The sequence below is a fragment of the Thalia democratica genome, chromosome 2, assembly GCF_965202585.1.
Source record: "Thalia democratica chromosome 2, ktThaDemo2.hap1.1, whole genome shotgun sequence".
NCBI lineage: Eukaryota > Metazoa > Chordata > Thaliacea > Salpida > Salpidae > Thalia > Thalia democratica.
Window position 1 is genome coordinate 58,555,941 of NC_139166.1, and position 23,394 is coordinate 58,579,334.

Genomic DNA, 23,394 nt, shown 5'->3' on the forward strand with positions numbered 1-23,394 from the left:
ATATTTACTGAGATACTTATGTTGAACTATAAGCACGAGTTTTTATATATTACTAATTTAGAAACAGCTTAGTTTATTGTTTGAGCTAGCTACTTTAAAAATTTTTATTCTGGTGATTTGTCTAAAAGCAAAACTTTTTAATTTTCTGTATAATGAAAGAAACGCTTATAAATAAATGATTATTTATGATTTTAGGTTTCACTAAAGTTATTGTTTGCACTAAAACATTTCTAAACCTTTTTTTTTAGCTTAATATTAATTATAGGTTCAATGTAGTTTTATATAACAGTCACTCAAAGTAGTTATGCACAAAATTCTAGTAAGCGTTTTCAGTAACAAAAACATATAAAATAATTTTTAAGCTTAAATTTAAATAAAATGTATTATGGAGTTTTTTCAGTTGTAAATTTGTGTAAAAAGTCTTATAATATCATAAAAATTAACCCAACAAGATTGTTTTAGACCAAAATGAATTCGAAACCAATCAAAAGAAAGCAAATAGTTCTTAAATGTATAAGTACTGCATTACTTTATAATTTTTTTTCTATTAAGTAACCGCAAACTAATGCTGGTAAAATATTTCAGGAAAAATTATAATATTCAAGGAAAACTTTATAGAATGTAAAGGATTAAAAGCAAGTTAATTTTATTTACTGCTTATTACTTGTGCAAATCTGTACCAGTGGTTAATAAGTTCACCTATAACCAGGATGACAGTTACAGTTGTTTGCCAAAATAAATACTAAAGTATTGCTAAAGTAGAAGTTAAAAGTTATTTTAGTGCATTTTAAATATTTTATGATTTATATTATAAAATTCTAATACCTAAATTGTAAAGATAAAGTTACTTTATACGTGATTTATTGCTTTAAAAATAAAGTTTTTAATTTAATTTGTAGGTATATTATTGTTTTTATTTGGACAAAACATAACACAGTCTTATCAACTATATTCTTTTTTAAAAATTTAGGCTTTAATAAAATGTTGTCTATTTTAAAAATATATAGTTTACATTTATAAAAATTTACTAAAATTATATAAAACTCTGTTTGTAATATAAATTTTAGGCTAGCAACGTTAGTTTAACTTTGCTAATACTTTGTAGTTACTACTAAACAATTTTGATTAAACCTTTAAGTAATATTCAAAAGTTTTCATTTCCCGTGATTAATGGCTTAAATTTTCAAATTCACACTTCTTTTCAATTAAAGTAAAAAAATGTAATTCTAATAAACAAAAAAATGTACGAATCATGTAGACTAGCCAATATAGAAATATTCATTTAGGTATTATGACGTTAGAAACTAAATATTTAAGAAAATTTAAATTTACACACAAGTAACATTTTTATAAATACAACATTTTATTAGTAGTAAACGTAAATTTTTTGTACTTACAAAATATTAAACCTATGAGTTGTGAAATTAGAAAAAAATTGTTGACAACTATGTTAAAACTATGTTAAAGCTATTGACATATTTATTAGTAAGTCAACTAAAAGAAATAAACTACAAATTAGTTTTAAATTTAGAAATATTTTTATAAGTTATATAAAGATTTCACATATGGTTTTACTCGATTTAGTTATTAAAAACATGAAAAATACTTATCAAGATTTTTAACGGATTCAATACATACTTTACAAAACCTAATCAATTACAGTTATTAAACAAACTGATAACTATTTTTTTAAAAGCTAAAATACTTTTATTTTATTTTATTTTCTTTTAAAAAACAACAAGTTTTTCTTTTTTTATTTTATAAGCTTTTTTAATCTGCTCATAAATTACAAAATTATTCTTTTTAAATAACTTTTTTTATTTTTAGAGTTATTTATTTTTAATTTATTTATAAAATTTAGAATTAAAGCTTATTTAAGCACATAATAACAGTTTTTTAAATAACTGTTTGGCATTGTATGTATTATGATATTTCTAACCGAAATGTTTAAACTTAGATTATACTTTTAACATCAATATTAATCACAATTATTAAGGATAAGTATAATGTTTAATTTAATGTCGTTTTTAGCAAAGTTGAATTTAGTAATAGAAATTAAAATTTTGGTAAAACAAACAAATAACTAACTGAACAGAAAAAAGATGATAACTTGAACTATAATTTTGTTTTTCTCTCATGCTTAAATATTTTTTAAAAGTTTGTGTTCAGCTGTGTTTTTAACACCACTAGTTGCAAATGTTAGACTTTTTTTTATACATTCAGTATTTTTAGTAAGCTTTTGGTAAAAGTTAAAATTAAGGTATATTAAATAAAACTAAATATTTATAAACTTTTTACAGGTGTTATCAGAGAAAACAAACAATAAAAAAAATTGTGGTGTTAATAATTGAAATTCAAAACATACCATGTTGAATTTTATTAAATTCATTCATAATTACTAATTAATAAAAACATATAAAGTTTTTTTTATATATGTTTATTAAGTAATAATATAACTTTTAGTTAAACTTTAGGAACACAATAATTAATCAAACGAAAATGTAGTTAATTTACCTTTGATGAAATATTTTTAAGGTTTAAGTTTATTCTACGAACATTTGAAACTAGACTGAACCAAACTAAAATACCTAACAGTTTTTAAGTAAATTAAAAATCAAAAATAAAACTGAAAGTCTTAATTAAAAAGAACTATATTATTATTTATTTAAAAATTAAATACGATATCTCATTAAGCTTTTTATGATAAATAAAGAATACAATTGATTTTTTTGCTATATAGTTCGCAAAAAACATCATGTATAAAAGTTTTAGGTTTTTTTGACAGTTGTGTTTTACAAACCTTGAGCTGTTGACTCAATTTTTTAAATATAACTTAAAATTAAATTCTAACTTTTAACAAATAAAATTTTCAAAAACTTAATCTTATCATAAATAATTCACTTGTAACTAAACTATATTTAACAAATCTTACAATTCGTTGTAGATAATTTATACTGTTTTTTACAATTCATTAAGTTATAGTATTAGTTTTTGAAGAAGTAACAACGGATAAAGTAATTTATTAATTTGCACATAGCAATACATTTGTAGGAAAAAAAAAGTCTTTTGAACGTATTACGGTTAATCAAAAAAAAATATTAAATAGCTATGACTATTTTTTAATTCGTAAAAAAGGTTATCTAAAATGATTGATTTACAATTTTAAAAATATAAAGGAAAAACATAAATAACTAGGAAAAATAAAACATCTGAATTTTAATTGACTTTTTTTTATAAATAAATGAGCAATTTTTATAAAACATTGTTTAGTAACTTTTTGTTTTAAAACTTTTATAAAAACATTTTCCTCTAAAGTAAAATTAAATATTTGTTTTATGTTGACAAAAGCTTAATGAAAAAGATATTTATTAAAACACTAAAAACAAATTATAAAATCATGTAAAACATAGAGTTAAACTGTTTTATATTTTTGATTGTACCGAACTTATTGATTAAATTCGTTAGGTCAAGTTAATGTAAGTCTTAATAAAAATAAACTATTTTTTATGTATAATGTGTTCATAAAAATTTAAAGGTAATTTTCTTATAAAACTTAAAATTACTTATGTGAAAAAATTAGTTGTTAATACAAAAAAAAAATAAAACCGTTTCACATAAAAAACATTATCAAAACAAAATATAAATAAATTTATACGTTAAAGCAACTCTCTTATTATATAGTATGCGAGATTTTTTTAAAGTTAGTTTAGTGGAAACCGTTGATTTAGATTACTAACACAATAATTACGAATAGTAAACTAGTAATAAAAATGAGTTTACTTTCTAAAGTTTTAATAACTCAAAATTAAAATTATTAAAAGTATTAACGAATATACTTGAAAAATCCTTAACTAGTCACTTTTATACTGTACTCTTATTGTATAAAACAGACATAAATAACTTTGTAAAAAAAATACTGTTTAGTATTCATTCTCTAAGAAATATAGTTGTTTAAAGCTTATTTGTTGTTAATACTTAATATAGTTTTCTATTTACTGTCTTAAGTTTGTTTTTAAAAGCCATTGTTTCATTTTTAAACAAAATTAAGTTTGTTTCAAAACTCTTCAAATACTCTGTCCATTTTGTAAAACTGCACAAGTTATCTTTGACAACTAATTTTTTCAAATCTTGCTTTTTACTTTTGTTATTGAAAATATTTTCGTTATTGTCTTTGAAAAGCTGCTGTTTCAGTTTCAGATGCTTAAATTCAAGACTTTGAGTATAATCCTTTATATTTAAGCCAGTATTAACTTTCGTTTCAGGATATTCCACAGCAAATGAGCTTTCAATCTTTAAAACATCTGTCATAATCTCGTCAAAATTATTTCTGAAGTGAATAATCAGCTGATGATCGTTTTCAGTTATCATAAAAAGTTTATTTTCCAGTTCAAAAAGCGACGTGAGCTTAGTAAGTTTTTCGTGTTTTTCTGAAATTTTCACCAACATTGATTGACGTTTGAAAACAAGACTTTCAACTCTGTTGATTTCGTTGCTTAATTTTACGCTTCTTTTAGCCTGTTTTAAAAACATTTAAAAATTAATCTAAGCCTTTTAAACGGTGAAATTCCATTAAATTTTGTTCAAATCTGTTACTTTTCAAACAAATTTAATTACCGTAAACAATGTTTTTAAGCCACACAACAGGCTTTATTCATTGTAAAACAAAAAAATATTTTTTTGTTTAAATCATTAATTTACATATACCACGCTTAAAAACTAATAAAACATTTTCTCTGAAATTTTTTTTTAAAGTCACGTTTGTAAAGTCTAAATATGAAAACTTAGACATCTCTGCAGTTTATTTTAAAACTCTTTACTTTTAATAGTTTTTTTAGCAATATTTATAGAAAAATTAATTCCTAGTAAAGTATATACATTTAAGAATAATTAAAAAAAAAAGAAACAGGTTTATTTTAGATTTTACATTTAACGTATGTGATAATAAAATCCAAACAAAGATTTTGTTTTTAACAATAGTTTCTGAACTACATATTTTTGTAGTAAATTTTTAGAAACTTTTATGCCAAACGTAAATTACTTTTTTTTTAACCGAAAATTTGCACATTGAAAACTTAATTATTTTAATGCTTACGATATTTAGATTAATACTTTTAATTTAATCTCATTTTACACATTCATATAATATAATTAAAACAAAACAACATAAAATTAAAACTATAGACTAACTTATTTACAACTTTATGTTTTAGAACTATTAGAAACATTCAATGGTAGAAAAAGTAAAATTTTATATAATTTAAAATAAAAGAAATTAGTTAAAGTTAACTAAATCCACTTCCGTTTTTAGGTTTAGCGTGTTAGGTCTATTAAAACTTTTGCCAAAAAAAAAATAGTAGCTTTTAGTTAACATACACATATAAACAAACTATTAATTACTTATTGATTTTAAATATGCGTAAATGGTTCAAATAAAACTTAATTTAATTCATTTTTTATAGTTAATTCTATACCACAAGGTATTTTAATCTAAATTATAAAGGAAACGTAGACGTCAAAGCGTTTTAAAATTACTTTAATTATTATTTTGGTTGAAACAATAAAAATAACGATTTATTAGTAGTAAATGTTTTCATTAATTAAGAAAAATATATTGGTAACTATAAGAAAATAATTGTATTAAGTTAGAAGTTTTTATTAAATTTTAATAAAAATCAACATAAACGATAGCATTACGAGAAGAGTTTTAATTAAATTTAATATGCGAAAGTAAATATACTTTTATTTTTTATTTTTTATGAATTTATGTTCGTATTATGTTGCATGTTACTCAAAAGTCAGGGCTAGAGAAAAATAAAAGAAGTTTTATTAAGCATTATAATATCAAAAGCTTTAAAAAAATTAATAATTTAATCCATTTTATTATCTTTTAAAATAATTTTTTTCTCTTTAAAATTTTATCTGAATTATGTTGTGCAAAATTTTAGTTGAAAAAATATAAGTAATTGAATAAGACAATCATTGATGTGAACAAATTCGCTTTTTTAGTCTTCTGATATAAAGTGACATAAACATTGTTTCAAAAAGAATCAAAAATATTGTAATCTCACATATTTTGTACATAGTCATTGCTAACCTTTCTGAAAACAACTTTCAGCTGTGATATTTGAGGTATTTGTGATTCTTCTGATTGATTACCTTCGTTTTCCATTTTATTTTCGTTGCCGTACTTTAAATTAATCTGTTTATGTTATTAATAGATTTATATGAAAAATAGTCCAATTCTCATTATTCTAATTTAATATAAACTGTATAATATATTTATTCTTTAAAAAATTTATTTTGCAAACTAAGTTTCGGTCAAAAATTGACCGAAACTTAGTTTGCAAAAATAAATTTTTGAAAGAATAAATATATTACTTCTCCTCCAGCAGTTGAGATCTCTCTATTTGTTTTCTTAAAACCAAAACATATAATAAATTGTATAAGAAAATTCTTTATCGATAACAACCTTCGAATCTTCTTAAAACTGTTTTAAAAACCATAGCTTTTCATAATAATAACAAAAAACATTTTAATTTTTTTTTACTTTAAATCAAGGTAAAATGCTAACAATGTTTATAACATTTTGAGCTTCTGTTGAATCATCAATGTCAATATTTATTTTTCTAACAAAATTTTCGTAAAGTTGCTGTGCTTGGGAATCCAATGTTTTAATTTCTTCTTGTAAATTTATTATGTGCCCTAAAGATTTAGTATTATTTATAAGTGATTAAAAAAAATAATAAGCCTTAGTCTAAAATTTAGTCATTGCTTATTTAGTTTTATCTTCAAATTTAGAATTTTGTTTTTTTATAAAACTCTTGACGTATAATAATTACAATTAACTGTCCACATACATTTATGACATACAAAAGTATAACTGAATGAAGTGTGGGAAGTACTAAGAATTAATTATATTACAAGTGTTAAGCGTACATGTACTAGTTGTAATTTAAAAGAATACAAAATCGTGTTCTATTCTGACTGTGTGTAACTTACAAGTGCTTCTAAGCTCTAAAAGTATCGATAAATGTTCAAGTAAGACTATAAGATGGAATGTTACCTCATTCAAAAACATAAAAAAACTGTATCTTTTTTACAAAATTAAAGTAGGAAAACTCTATATAAGATTAAAAATTTAAGTTAATCATTTAAAATTATACTTTTATTTTACAAGTCATCTTAGGTTCGTTAATGAGCACAAAGATATTTGTAAATAGATTCGATTGAGTAAACTAATTAAGATAGTTTTATGCTTTAACTTTACTTTCCTAGAATTAGTTGTAGAATTTTAAAACCGTATAGTTCAATATAAAATAAACCATTTACAACAGACAACTAAAAGTTCAAAAACTATTATAAAAAATAAACTAAAGCTTGTGCATAGAAATATATTAATCAGTTTACTAAATCGAAATTATTTGAAAGTATCTTTGTGCTCATTAACGAAACTGAATTGACTTTAAGACTAAGAATTTAATTTAAAATGATTAACTAAAATTTAAAATTTTAAACGACGTTTGCTTCATATCATTGCAGTCAACAAGGCAGTGTGGTCTACATAAAAATTTCTTACCACTAAAACGCGAAAGTAGTGTAACATGTGAGAAAAAGAGCTTTGTAAATTATTTAAAGGTTATAAACTAAGAGATTAACAAAGTTCAACTAACGCTTTGGTTTTTGTTATCAAAGCTTTGATTTCCTTCACTAAATTGATCTGTCGCTTTTCAATATTTGCCATTTCATCTAATTGCTTTCTCACCCAAATTGACTGTGGATGACAGCGACTGTAAATTTGATAATAAACTCTAGTTTTATAGTGTAGATAAGTATAAGTATGAACAAAGAAAAGTACAGTAATTTAAAAAATAATTTGTGTAAAAATCGTTCTTCAGGAAAGCAAATGCTTTAACAACTGTATATATTTTAAGCTATTAAACGCAAGTTAAGAAGCTTACTCTTAAATATAGAAACATACTTAAAATTACAAAAACTTTAATAGTTTTGAAACTCTCTAAAACTTAAACTTAAGTATTGTAAATTACTTGCTTTTGGAAATTTATATTTATTTCGACAAAAAAAAAGTGCATTTAAACAAACTTCAATTATCTTTAATTTAAAGGGTAAAAACTTAAGATAATGATAACGTAAATATTTGTCGAAAACTACCAAATTTTACTCTCTAATTTTTATTCATTAAAATAAGAATGTTTGCTTAAGTAAAGTATGTTTTACATTTTACTGTCAAAATTATAAACAGTACGAGCATTATGTCAACTATATTTTACTTTTATCTTGTTCAAGCGGAAAATAAGCTTGGCATCAATCAATTTTATATAAACAAGGTACAAAGTATAAGCAGTTTAACTGCTTTACTTTACGTAAATTGAATAAATGTAACATAATACTAACATTAAAAATTTGAAAATTTTTCTTTGTTTTCCATAAGTGTCAAGTAAAATGTTTTGAAGCTTGTTTGTAACAAAATTTCAATTTTAAGGTTTAAATATCAACCTCAACCATTGATTATCGAATGTTAAGATAAATTTGTTGTTCAGACTAAACGTGCAGTGATACATAATAAATTGAACAAACTACTATCATAGCATAAATTGTCGCATCAATTTACACAATTTTCATTAAATTTTAAAGTTTAAAATTTCACAAGTTGTTATATAAACCAAGCTGTGGTAACAAAGTCTACAGTTGAAATAAATCTGTAAAATCAATATTTTTGTACAAAAAAAGTTAATTTTAGCGACTTCAAACGTTTTGTAGGCTCCCCTTAAGAAAAATATATAACAAAAAGTTTTCAATTAGATTAAATTGAAAAATAAGATAAATTTTGAAAACAAACGATATGTGTGACACTTATATTAGTGGTTTTTATACCTTAAACGTATGTTAAAACAAAACATTTAATTAAAACTACTATTTTTATCTAGTGTTTTGTTTCATGTAAACAAAAAACTTTTTTTAACATCAAATAAAACAAATAGAACTAAAATAAGTTTTAAATTTACTTTGAATAAGTCTAAAATGTATAATTTACTAACAAAAACAAAGTTAAAGTTTTTAGTTAGTTTTTGGTATGGAAACTATTTTAGTCTTTAAGGCAAATAAAAAACAATATTTTTTACTTAAATTTTCTTTATTAAAAAGCTAATTTACTCAAGACTTTAGGTTGATTTCTATAACTAGATGTTAAATAAAGTTTAAAAACCAAACTAAGAAAGTTTTAATGATTTATTTCAAAAAAAGTTGATAATCAAAAATAAAACTTAAGTAGAAAACTCGGTAAATCCTTTTACTTTTATCATGTCTTACTTTTTAAAATCCAAATAAAAAGATATAGTGTTTATATTTATTGAAACTCGTATATAAAGTATAAGGGTGTACAGTAAGAAAATGTTTAAACCAATAACTTTTATTAAAATTTAGAAAAAAATTGATCACCAAATAGTATCTATAGGCAGTATTGTTCCATCAGGACAGCATCTCATAATATTTCTTGATATTGTTTTTCCAAAACAACACATTCTTATTTGTGAATTATAAGGTCGATTTCCACAACACATATCCGGTATCCATTGTTTTGTTGTTAAGTTTCCATTATTTACACCGTTATCTGAAATTAATTTTAGTTTTTTCAAACAGCTTTTTGGTACTTAAATCTTTTAGGATGTTTATTGCATAGACTATTTTACTCCTTGCAAAATAAAATAAAATATAAAACAACGATTTTGTTAGCATATGAATCTATCTATTGCTATAAATCAATTAAAAGTTAGAAGTATAGAGAACGAACAGCATTATTTTTTTCGTTCAGCTTTGTCTAACTACGTGACATCATTTACTCACTTTATCGTATAATTTTTTATTGATCCAGAGTTAATAATAAATATTTGGTAAATATTAAGTGTTTAAATGAACGTTGATATGATATAACAAATAAAAGCTTTAGTTTTTTGAATTAAAAAATTACAAGCTAAGCTTATCACTAAATTTAGTTTTCATATTTAATACGGAAATCAAAGATTTTGTTTTGCAAGCCGCATTTTGTCCGCGGAGCAAAGTTTGAAAATCCCTGATTTAAAGCACTGATAACATTTGAACAACTTTAAATAATCAAACTTTACTATCAATCTTAAAACTTTTTAAAGATTTAATTTAAATTGGTTTTTACTAACACGTAAGAATTTTTACTCTTAGTTTTTATATAAGATAAATTAATATAATATTAACGTACTAAAACAAGCTTGTGGTGTAACTTACATGAATTTTTGAATGTCGAAACTTTACTTAGCCTAAGTAATATCTAAAAGTATTTAAAGCATATTAGTTTTAGTTTAAATGCATATTTTAAAGTATAAGTAGTTTATCATTTTATTTAATTATTTTTGAAAATCAAGACTGTAATTTAAAAATAGTTTTTTTTTCTCTTTTAAATATAATACTCATTTAACATTAACTTTAATTTTATTTTAAAACAACAAATTTAATGATTTAACTCTTTTTAAAGCTATTTACTATTAATAAAAACTTAATAATGAATTTTGTTAAAATTTTCTATCTTATATTTTTAATTGGTTCTACAATTAATATAGGATAACATTGGTTAAAGATAAACTAGATATTTTTAGACATCTAAACTATTTATAACATAAAACCTGCAAACGTATGTTTTCTATGTTCACGTTTTTGACAAAAAATCTTCTCTTTACCTAAAGTAATTTGCATGATCATAATTAAGACAGTGAAACTAAAAAGCTTCTCAAACATCGTTATACCATTGTTTCTTCTTAAAAATGCATTTATCATTTGTTGATTCTATCTGAAAAAATTAATCTTAAAAAATTTTAAACTAGTAAGTTCTAACTATTTCAAAAACCTTTTCTCTTACTTTATAAACAAAATTTTATATTAAGTAAAAAATACTAAAAATTTCAATTTTCATTAGTAAAAAGGAAAAACTGTGGTTATAAAGTCACGATAATTTAGATTAGAGTAATTAAAAGAATTTTATAAAGAATGCTTAAAACTAATGACAAATTGCTAAGAGAAAAAAGAATCCAAAAGTTTTTGGTAAAAGTTGATAAAAGAAATTTCTTAAAAATATTTTTTTTTAACATAAAAGTTTAAAAACATAATTTTTTTTTAATAGTAAAAATTTTACTATTTACCTATAATATTTTTATGCTTTAAGTTTAATGATCTTTAAAACAATTGAAGCTAAAAGAGAAGCTAAAGAATGTTTTACATGTTTTTATACCTTTAATGTTTAGTAACAACAAAAAGCTTTTATATCAGTACTAAAAAAGTTGTAGAGTTTCTAAAAACAATAAAGATTTAAGCTAGACATATTATTTTTCAAACCAAATAAATCTGTTTCAATTGAAAATATGTTATAAATTTTGAATATTTTTTGAATAAAACTACTCACAATTTTAACACCTTATGCAAACACAACATAATATTTATTTGACGTTCGTCGAACTTTTTTCAAGCTTTTTTCTTAAACATGTCTCTTCTCTTAGTAAAGTAGCCCTGGAGCTAATTTCAACAGTTCGGATCTTTAAAGTTTGGAAGAAAGTTTCTATATTTTATAGTTTTAAGATAGCATGACGGTTAAGTATTCCAAAGCACAAAATAATTTTTTAACTGTTTTGATAAAAGTTTTATATATTGTCTATAAAATATAAATATTTATACTTTTTCAGTAAAAAGACGGTTCTGTAACATAAATCATAGTGTTTAGATTTAAACAAAATACTCAAACCGATCAATAACATTTAAAATGATTCAAAACAAAATCCATAGACAATAGCTAAACAGTTATTCATTTCGATTTAAAAACACTACAGTATTTATAGTGTCTGATAGATAAAATGAGGTTAGAAAAGTTTAACACCTAAAACCACCACCAAAGGTTTAAGTTTGTTTTTATTTTGCAAGTTTTTGTGTCGTAATTTATGCTGTGATTGATTTAAATTAGATAGCAATAATGTTAAAAGTTAAACCTGTACTAACTTTCGTTTTATTAAAAACATTAAGTACCAAAAATTTTCACTGAATGATAAAAAAAAATACAGTACAATAAGCTTTTAGCAAATAATATGTTTTAAACTAACCTCTAAGCAATAATAGCTAAGTTTTAAAATCAACTGTTACAATTTTTGTAAGACATAAACAATTGTGTTTTATTTCAGTTTCAAATAAAATTCATATCTAGATAGTTCAGAATAACTAGCAATAGGTATAAAAAACAATCTAGAAAAATCTACACTTTTTTAAGCATAAGTAAACATATATTTAACAGTAATGTTGTACAATTACTATTTAGTTTTTTACATGTTTAAAAGTTAGGTTTTATAAAGTTGAAAGTAATTTTATACATATATTTTATCGTTATTATTTTATAAACCTACGATGTTTTAAGTGTTGACTCAAACAAAATTTTTAGTTCTTAAAAATGTGTACCTCAAGTAACTTTGATTTTATTTCTTGTTACTTAAAATAGTTATTAATTTTATAATGTGTTATGCTTGTAATAGATTTCAATTTGTTTCCCTTTTATATTTTTGAGTTAATAATTAATTAATTTTTGTTTTTAAAACGTGGTAGGAATTTTATAATTGAAACAATCTACCTGATTGCGAATGTTACAGTTTGTTATAGATTACTTATTTAACACAACCTAACTGTTTAGTTCAAAGCAACTACTTAAAGACTTATTTAGCCTAACAAGAATAGTTTTGAGTTTCTTATAAAAACATTGTTAATCTAAGTTTGAATATACTAAACGTTAAAAATAATCATTAGTGTTATAATACTTTTGAAAAATTTCGAAAGAAGAAAGTTAGTATTTTTCTTAGTAAAAACAAAAAGCTTAAAGGTGCAATTAATTGATTTCACAACTTTTATAGTATTAAACACTTAGTTAAGAACATATAAAGTATCAATTAAAAAAAAAACTTAGTCTAGAGTATATAAAATAATAATTAAACTGTTAAAAAATAAAACAAGAGGGTTGTTAAAAAGAAGTTAAATAAAAGCAAAACATTAAAAGTTTCATTTGCTATCAAATACTAGTTTAAAAATTTTTAGTTGTTAGTGTAAACAATTATTACCGTCTTCTTGTTTTTGTGTAAGCTTATTAACGACTGGTACAGTTTTGTACATGTCAACTAAGTGTTAAGTTGATAAATGCTTCAGAAGATTAAAAATAGTTTTACACTGGAAAGTCCAGTACAAATGACTGACCTAAAATGCAGTTTATATGTTTTAACTGATAAAAAGTATTAAACAAAAAATTAGTTTAAAGTTAATATATATTTTAAATGAAGTTTACAACTTTCCTTAGGGTTTAAGGTTGGTTATATAAGTTTAAAACATAGTTTTTACTGCATTTTTGTTTATTAAGTAATATTTTCTTCTATTTTAAGAATATTTTCTTTAGAAGTAGTTTTCTGAAGAAGTAATCATTTTAGAAGTAATAATATTTAATTAATTAGAAGTGATAGAAGCAAGGTTTCTATTGTAATTAATTTTGTTTTGTAATATTTGAAACAAGCACTAAGCTTCACCGCACAATCATTTGAATTCTACCACCGATTTTGTCCTAATTAAAACTAATCAGTCAGACATAATTGTTAAAGATTACAGTTGAAGTTTAACTATTTAATTTGTTGTCGGAATATTGAAAATGCATTATATGACTATAAGTAGCTTTAAACATAATAGCAGAATAAAAATTAGTTTCCATAGACAATAAATTCATTATACTGTTTTTCTGTGATGTTTTAAAATAGGTCTAAATATAAAATAAAGGGCTTAAAGTATAGATGCTATCACAAAATTTAAGCTCATTAAAAGTCTTCAACGTTTTTGTTCATGAAATCGTTAGTTTGGATTATAAGCATAATTTATCCACAATCATTTTTGTTAAATATAAAAAAGATAAAAAACGTTAGTATTTGGTTAAAATTTTGTTTCAAAATATTACAGTTAAATTCAAATTGTGAACTTTATTTATTAAACGATAAGAAAATATACGAATCAAAACGGTTACACATTGTATTTTTGATGTGATTTGCATAATAAATATGTTTATGTTAGTTTAATCAACAATAACAAAAACAAAAACTATTGTTACCTAATATAATTATTTTAAGTCATAATATTCAAAACAATAAATTTTTATGTATAGTTTTACGCAGAACAGTTAAATAGGACTATTTATTGAAATTTATCTTTATTTAACTCAATTCAATAAAATATTTATGTTATAAGATTTAAATTAACAAAAACATAATATGCTTGTATAAAATTTAAATTAAGATTCTTTGTCAGTATATGTTAGTTATACTATAGCTGTGCTTCTTCAAAAATTAAAAATTAAAATTAACTTATTTTGAAGAAAATGTTTTATGTCGAAGTCGTTATAAATACATTTTTGTAAACTGTTTTCCAATTTTAGACAACTGTTTGCATGTGATTAAAAAAATTTCAATCATAATGACTTAAACATTTTAAATAAAAGTTCAAACAGTTTAAATAGCAAACGCTGTTGATCAAAATCATATAAAATTAGCTATTTTTAAGCTATGTAGAGACAGTATTGTTTGTAAACCATACAATAAGGTTTAATTATTTCAGTGAATATTTTGGTTTTTAACCAATAATTTAATTTTTTTTCAATAAACATTTTCAAGTTGTCTAGATTTACCTTTTTTTAAAAAAAACGTCTGTGAAATCTAAAATATGATCATGTGTACAACAATTAGTCATGGATATTTCAATTATTTAAATCGTGATTATACAGTTTAACCCAATTTTTTTTTATATCAATATTTTTCGTTTATATTTGCAACATTAAGAATCTACCTGTTGACAGTTCAAAATATTTTTATACTCTAGTATTTAAATCGTTTTAAAATTAAATAAATAAGATTTTTTGAAAATACTGTTATGCTCAAAAAATTTTTATTAGCTGATTAAAAAACTTTACAAGTGGAAGACATATATCAATATAATATTATTTGCTTAATTTTTTTTTTACTTTTAAAACTTTTAAAACATACACCTTCAAAGTTTAAAAGTTTACATAGGCAAATGGTATAAAAAGAAGCAAAATTATAGAAAAATTATCTCACATGCAAAATACACTGTTGTAACAAAAAATTATAAAACTTATTTTTTGTATATAGCCGCAGTGTTAGGACAACTTTTGTACTTGGAAATTTTTTTGTTATATAAAAGTGATAAAATTAATTTTCTTATGTTAAAAAAATTGCTATTTAAAGTGTAACTAAGCAGTTAAAAGCTTTATTTAAGTACCTAGATTTTAAATTTTAAAAACATTACTAACAATTTAAGTTACGCTAGTTCTATGGAGATTTTTGTTGTCAGTGCTACTTTTTGTCAACATGATTTTTGCGCATTTGTTGCTCGTCAGTTTTATATTTTGATACGTTGCGACAAACTTTAAAGTATTTAAAGAAAATATTAATTTTATCAATAAAAATAAAAAAACGGTTTAAGTACTATCAAAATCGAAATTCATTAACTTAAACTGATACGTAACTTTTGTAAGTTTTAGTGTTTTACAAATAAGTAAAAGTGTAACTTTAGAAGTTTATCTTTGCAGTAGTTAACCGCATATCTAATTCTTAATAACTGTAAAAAAATAGTACATTTATTAAAGTGAATTTTTTTTTAACTAAATGACTACCAATGATTTACAGTACTGTAAGTGTTAATATCTAAGTATTCATTTTATAATGTAAATATTAAAACATATTGTCGGACCTAAAAATTAACAACAGAAAATAATGTTTTTTTATTCCTCTTTTGGTTCAAACATATTCTTTATTTTTTTATTGTAATCATAGTTAATTATTGGTTTCAAACTACCACTTAATTTAAAAATAAAGATAAAATTAAAAACAATTTCTCATCAACTAATACTGATATTTAAAAAAAATATCAGATGCAATATTTTAGTTCAAGTTTTTGATCGAACATGATTGTTGGTTTTTAAAATGTTATTTTATACATTTTTTCTTAAAAATAACCTTTTTGAAATTATTATGCCAAGTGCTTAAAGTGAATAAGTTGTGTGTCAAATTATAAAAAAGTTATACGACAAAAATTTTAAAAGCATATAATTCGTTTGAAAATTAAAAAATGCAATAAGTAACGACACTTTAATAAAAGCTTGATTAAGTTTGGCTATTATATCAATTTGTGTTATCAAAATTTTAATTTATTTTACTAAACTGCAGTGCTGATTATTTCTAACCTGATATTTTAAACGGTTGTGATTTAACTTGAGTTGGCTTTCATAAAACCAACTAAACTATTTTAAAATAAGCTTGAATGTTTTAATTTTAATAACTAAAATAGCCTATTAACTGCAAGGCCTAAAATATTTAGTTTATAAAATTACTTATTCTTGCTTAAGATTTTTCTTTAATATTACAGATTTTCTAGAATTAAGTTTTATAAGCTATGAGACTTTTACGTTTCATTCAATCTCTAACAATCTCTAACAATCTCTAACTTTTTTGATAATGCAAAACTTAAAAAAAATTGTTACAGACTTTTAAAAGCAAGTTTGTTTGCAAGCAAAATATACTAATAAACTTATTAAATTAAGGCACAGAAAAACTGTAATTTGTTAGTAAGCTAAAATGCAAGTATACTTGTATAATAGAGTGTTTTATATTGTGTTTGTTCTTACTTTTGCACTATACATTTTGTTTCAGTTGTTGATTATTTTTATGGCACCGGTATCTATTTTTAATTAGAGTACTAGTTGAACATATGTAAAAGTTGTAAAGATTATTATTTTTTTTTACATTTAAAAAAAAATTTCATCTCATGTAGCTTTGTTTATTTGGTTATAAAGTACATTTTTCTTTTTAAAATTATTTTACTAATTTGTTTTTGCTTGCTTACATTGAAATAAAACTTGACAATAATTAAGACCTGTATTAGTATTACTCTTAAAATGTCGGTTTTTCGACTAATTGGCTACTAAAGTTTGTGCTGATTTAAAAAAATCAACTAAATATTTTTAGTACAAGTACAATTGATTGATTTTTTTTAAATTACCCTAATAAGACAGTAATCTTTATTGAGTAGTTTTTTTTATACACAATGGTTCATTTAACTTTAAGTGTAAATAAAAAACTGAGAAAAACATCAATTCAAGGCACACCAAGGTTTGTTTACAGTGTTTTAGACCAATCATATTTAGTTATCGACAATTTTACACTTTTCACGACTTTACTGTTTATTATAAACATTTAATCAATCAGTTGAAAATTGATTTAAAACTATTTATTCGAGTAAAATAATAAAACAATTGTTTTATCCTACCACTTTGATCATTACATGCTTTCGGACCTAAGTTTTGTTCTAATTAGAACTCATCAGTCAGTCGTAATTGAAATATTTGCACTAATCAACCTACAAAAGGTGTTAATGTTTGAACATGGAGCTAACGTTTGCTGGTATGATCAGTGACGTCAGCTTTGTACGTTTGCCACGCATAATATTTCATACATTGTCTACTAGACAACACAGCTGGTACGCTCGATTTAAATCAGATAAAACAAAAGATCAGCGAAAGTCAAAAGAGCCTAAGCCTGGACTTTTATTTAAAGCGAGACAAGTCCAAGTTAGCATAAAGACTTATTATACCTCAGGTCATCAGGCAACAAGTTTACGGTAGACTGAGACCCGGTTGCGACTAATTGACGATTTTCAATTAGAACAAAACCTGGGTCTTAATCTAACGAAAGCGTATGGTTTGATGATCGAAATAATATAATCAAAGCTTTATGGAAACTCAAGTTTGTCTCACGGCACACGTAGGTCCAAAATTTTGATCAAGTTCACAGGCTTGAAATAAAAACAAACTACACAATGTCGTAACAGTTTAACTAAAAACCTTTATATAAATGATAAATCTTATCATATAAATTGTTTTAAATTTTAGATATTCAAAATAAAAATTTACCTAAAGTTAAATGAAACATTTTTTATATTGTATCTTTTTTTTTTCTTTTTAAGTAATAATGACGGTTTAATTTAGATAAAAAACTACTTTAAGTAAGGCTTTTAAGTAGTAGTAAAGTAACGTTAAAAATAAAGAATAAAATTGTTTTTAAGGACATAAAAATGAATGTGTTTTTATAAAAAATGTTACATTAAACTTAACCCATGTGTCGCAGTTGTACAATCTGTATATTTTATAAATAAGCAACTTTTTTTTTTTGTTTATCTTCAAAATATTACTATCTTCTAATTAATTGTCTAATAATTAGTTTTATTTTGACGTCATGATCAATTTCGAAATCTAAATCTAACCCTCTATGATATTTTAAACTAAGTTGAGAGACAAATTAAAATTGACCAAAATATTACTAAGAATGTTTTTGATGTAAACATTCATTATCGTGAATTAAGCTTTTAATTAGCGATAACATTTAAAATTTACTCTGATAAGCTATTAACTTTGGTAGTTAAAAATTTACACTGTGGTCTCCTTAAACCTTACACTAAGCTTTTAAATAATAATATTTTGTACGCTTTACTTGGTAACTGTTTTTCAAATTTATTCAGTTAGATTTATTTAGAAAGAGTTAGTTTTATTATAATTTATACTACTTTGTGACTATAAAAGTATGCATTACATACTGATCACATTAAATTCATATATTGATTTAATGATAGGTATTGACAGTACTAAAGCTATATTGTTACTGTTTTAAAAACATTAAAAGAAGTACAAACTAATATTTTTATTTAGTTTTTTATATACATGGGCTGGACACTATTTAAGAAACACTGCTCTTACATAACTAGTACTATAGAACAAAAAATAATAATTCATGCTTTGTTATAACTTTTGTTTAAAGTTTGTTAGGAACATGACAAGTTAAAATTTATGTATATTTGATAAAGTGAAGACTTGTTGTTGATTTTATTTTTCTTTCAAATGAAATATTCTTAATTATACAAAAAAATACAACACGGTACAAAAGTATTTAATTTTTTAAATAGGTAATAAAGCAACAAATAAATTAATAGATAAATTAAAACTGTCGCAAAAATGACAGCAACACTCTCTGATATTTATTTATCAAACTTATTTCACATTAACAAAATAATATTTCCATACAGTTGTTCTATGTGTAAGTGATTAATTAATATCAAAATATTATCACATATCAAAATTCGTGAACCTTTTCTTTAACCTCAACATTAATTAACAGGTTGAGTGTTCTTATTTATTTTCAAACAATAAGAAAGAAAAAGTTTTAAACTCAACAAAAGCTAACATTGAACAACGAAGGCGTAACATTTTTTATTGAGCTTAAATTTTATAGTAAAATTAATACTTAAAGCTGTTTATTTCATATTAAGATCGGAGTAAAGTGTTAGCGAAAGTTTGCTTTCAACGTAAACAAAGTTTTTTGTTCTGTCTGAAGTAGCTAAAGTAGACAGTAGTATTAAATTGTTTTAAAACATTTACTTTGAAAATTTAAGCTGAGTTTTGATAACAAATAGATATTGTTAAGTTCAACATAGTTTTTACCATAAAAAGTTTTAATAAAAAGTAGCAGCTTCTATTCTTATACAATCATAATAAAAACTAATACAATTATTAATAAATTTAGCTTATTAGAATTACACACATAGTTAGTAAAGTACTTAATTATAAATGGTAAACAGTGACTTTTAATTACGATTTTTCTGAAAATCACAAACGCAGTAAACGAAGACTGCCAAAATTTTAGTAGTTACTTAGTTAAACTGTTTTAATTTTCTCACTTTGTTTGTTAATTTAGATTGCTACACAAATTAATCAATGGCAACAAAACTCAAACTAGTACAATCTTCAATTACTGAGCTGAATAATATTATAAAGTTGACATAACTTTGTTTTAAACGTAGAAAAGTTATATTTAGAATTTTACGTACAAAAAGTATATAATTGTTTTATTTTTATCAAATAATTTCTAATTATTTGTACAAAGTACTTCAAAATAGTTTAATAATTTTTTTGCAGCATAAAGACTAAGCTTTTATGAATAAGAAACTAAAAAAAGTAGTTAAAAAATTTTTTAATATATTGTTTAGATGTAATAATTTAAATTAAGGTAAAAATAGTTGATGAAACATTTCAAAACGATTTCAAATTTAATTTCTATTAAATAAAAAAATAACTTATTTAAATAAACTGTTTATTTGTTGTAATGTAATCATAGAAGCCAAATGTAGCTGAAACGCAGAAAATTAGTTAAAAAATGAGCTATTTTCCACAATAGCTGTTAGCTTAGCATAAACCTCTTTTAACCTAAATTTTGATTTTTATAGCAGAACGGCCTTGAGGGGCGTCACGTAAACGTAAAGGGGAATCTCGTTGTACAAAACATTTTGAAAAATAATTTGTCAAAATTTATAAACTGTAGTAACAATGCTTGTAACTACAAGTTGTAAGGCTTAAAATAATAAATTTAAACTGACAAGTTAAAACATTATAAAAGGTTTTAAAAGAACACTGCTCTTCAAATAAATTAAATTTGGAAATATTTAAAAAATGCTCATGCTCATAACTTTTATAAAAAAAATCATCAGTATTAAAAAGTAAATTCAGTATATTCAGTAAATTTCAGTTAGTTATATATTTTTTTCATTATTTTAGGTAGAAAATTAATTATTTAAATGTTAATTTAAGCTTATATAAACTTTTTTATATTGTTTAACGAAAATAAGACAAATAAGACTTTCAGCAAAATATTAAGCTTAGTAAGTTGTCTATGAAACATTTCCAAATTCTTAATTACACTGATAATACAAATTTTTAAATTGACAAAGTGTTCAATTTAATGTTAAGAAGCAAAATAGAGGGTGAAGTAAATCTGATGGTTGTCTACCATAAAAAATTAAAATATCCTAGAAATAAAAAATAAATTGTAATTAAAGTCTTAAAATACTTAAAGATTTTTATCAAAAAGTTTTCTTTTTTGTTTAATTTTTGTAATCTATTTTATATATTTGAATGTTATAATGAATTTTTAAATTACTATTTATTCAAACATAAGTTTATCATTTTTTCAAAAACGAAAATAAAGTTTAAATTTTTTTTTTAAATTGCCTCTTTGGCTTAATTTTTGCACATTTTTGCTGGTCACTATTTACTCAAAAAAAAAAAACAACAGATTGAGTATTAATGAAATGGGTAAATAAGATTTCTTGAAACAACCTATCTGCAAAATTTAATGTAAAACTTCTCGCAGTGCAAAACAAAAAAGTTCAAAATTTACTTTCCGTAATGTTTACGCCAAAGTTACTAGTTCAATCAAACCCAAATTTCGTATACGTAATCAGTATGATGTAACGATTCTAGCAAGTTTAAATTTTTTTAAAAATATTCATTTATGACGTCACAATAAAAAAAACTGTGCTTTCCGTAATGTTTACGTCAAAGTTACTAGTTCAATCGAACCTAAATTTCGTATACGTAATCAGTATGACGTAACGATTCTAGCAATTTTAAATTTTTTTAAAAATATTCATTTATGACGTCACAATAAAAAAAACTGTGCTTTCCGTAATGTTTACGTCAAAGTTACTCGTTCAATCGAACCCAAATTTCGTATACGTAATCAGTATGACGTAAAGATTCTAGCAAATTTAAAATTTTTCAAAAATATTCATTTATGACGTCACAATAAAAAAAACTGTGCTTTCCGTAATGTTTACGTCAAAGTTACTAGTTCAATCGAACCCAAATTTCGTATACGTAATCAGTATGACGTAACGATTCTAGCAAATTTAAAATTAAAAAAAAATATTCATTTATGACGTCACATTAAAAAATACTGTGCTTTCCGTAATGTTTACGTCAAAGTTACTAGTTCAATCGAACCCAAATTTCGTATACGTAATCAGTATGACGTAACGATTCTAGCAAATTTAAATTTTTTTAAAAATATTCATTTATGACGTCACAATAAAAAAAACTGTGCTTTCCGTAATGTTTACGTCAAAGTTACTAGTTCAATCGAACCCAAATTTCGTATACGTAATCAGTATGACGTAACGATTCTAGCAAATTTAAAATTAAAAAAAAATATTCATTTATGACGTCACAATAAAAAAAACTGTGCTTTCCGTAATGTTTACGTCAAAGTTACTAGTTCAATCGAACCCAAATTTCGTATACGTAATCAGTATGATGTAACGATTCTAGCAAGTTTAAATTTTTTAAAAAATATTCATTTATGACGTCACAATAAAAAAAACTGTGCTTTCCGTAATGTTTACGTCAAAGTTACTCGTTCAATCGAACCCAAATTTCGTATACGTAATCAGTATGACGTAACGATTCTAGCAAATTCAAAATTAAAAAAAAATATTCATTTATGACGTCACAATAAAAAAACTGTGCTTTCCGTAAGTATTAATTGAAAAATTTGTTTTAGAAAATTATATTAACATAAATAATTCAAAAAACTTTAAAGAATGCGTCCGAAGATAGATATTACCTTGGAAAACTTTTCAGAAACCTTAAAAGTCATTAATCAAACATCTTTTTTTACTATTTGGCAGTCTAGTCCAAAGGAAGCATCTGAGGTGTTTGTCAAGTTTGTACTTACTGGTTGGAGGAAGTTTAAGAAGGATAAGTTGCTTAAAGAAACTTACAAAGTGAGAAACTTTTTTATGAACAAGAAGATTTCAAACGTAGAAGACTTGAGATTAAGTTATGGTCAAGCCCCGGAATATTCTTCGAGAGTTATGTTGGGATCTGAAAAGATTAAGGAAGTGAAATGCAGCTCTAGTGATAGTAAAAACCAAAACCAACCAATTGAAAGTGTACCGGAGTTGGAACCTTCATTTGAACAAAACCTACATAATGTAATTCACCTTTTATTTTTATTTTATATTATTTATTACAGAAAGTTTAATAAACATATTTTAGGACAATGTACTAAATAAAGAAATAAAGAAACTAAAATAAGTTATTTAAAGTTTTTAACGTATGATATTATAATATTTATTTAAGATACTATATTTCAGACGGATTGTTCTAGTTGTGCAAGATGGTTTCATAAAAGTTGTGCCAAACAAAAAAATGAGGATTTTTTTTGCGATTTATGTACTTGATTTAATTTTTATTCAAATTAAGCATAAATTTAAATTAAGCTTATATTAACAGTTATTGTTAAAATTGTTATTTTATTGATTTTCAACTACTTCATTCAATATTGCATCATTTTGACACTTATTTTGTCGTGCAGTTATTTTCTAGTTTTGTTTAAACATTTTTCATTTTCTCATTACGGAAAGAACAGTTTTTTTTTATTTAGACGTCAT

The 23,394-nt window shown here is 23.0% G+C and overlaps 1 protein-coding gene across 1 annotated transcript in view; it reads right to left on the bottom strand.

The window, feature by feature from the left end:
- Positions 1–3,873: 3,873 nt before the first annotated feature.
- Positions 3,874–23,394, bottom strand: part of LOC145849865 (uncharacterized) — a 69,078-nt gene continuing 49,557 nt past the window's right edge. Inside the window, exons 6-7 of the mRNA XM_082954954.1 lie at positions 6,095–6,199; positions 3,874–4,515 (exon numbers count right to left, since the gene is read on the bottom strand). Coding sequence (XP_082811080.1) covers positions 3,976–4,515; positions 6,095–6,199 — 645 coding nt within the window. The 3' untranslated portion in view covers positions 3,874–3,975. The remainder of the gene's footprint in view (positions 4,516–6,094; positions 6,200–23,394) is intronic.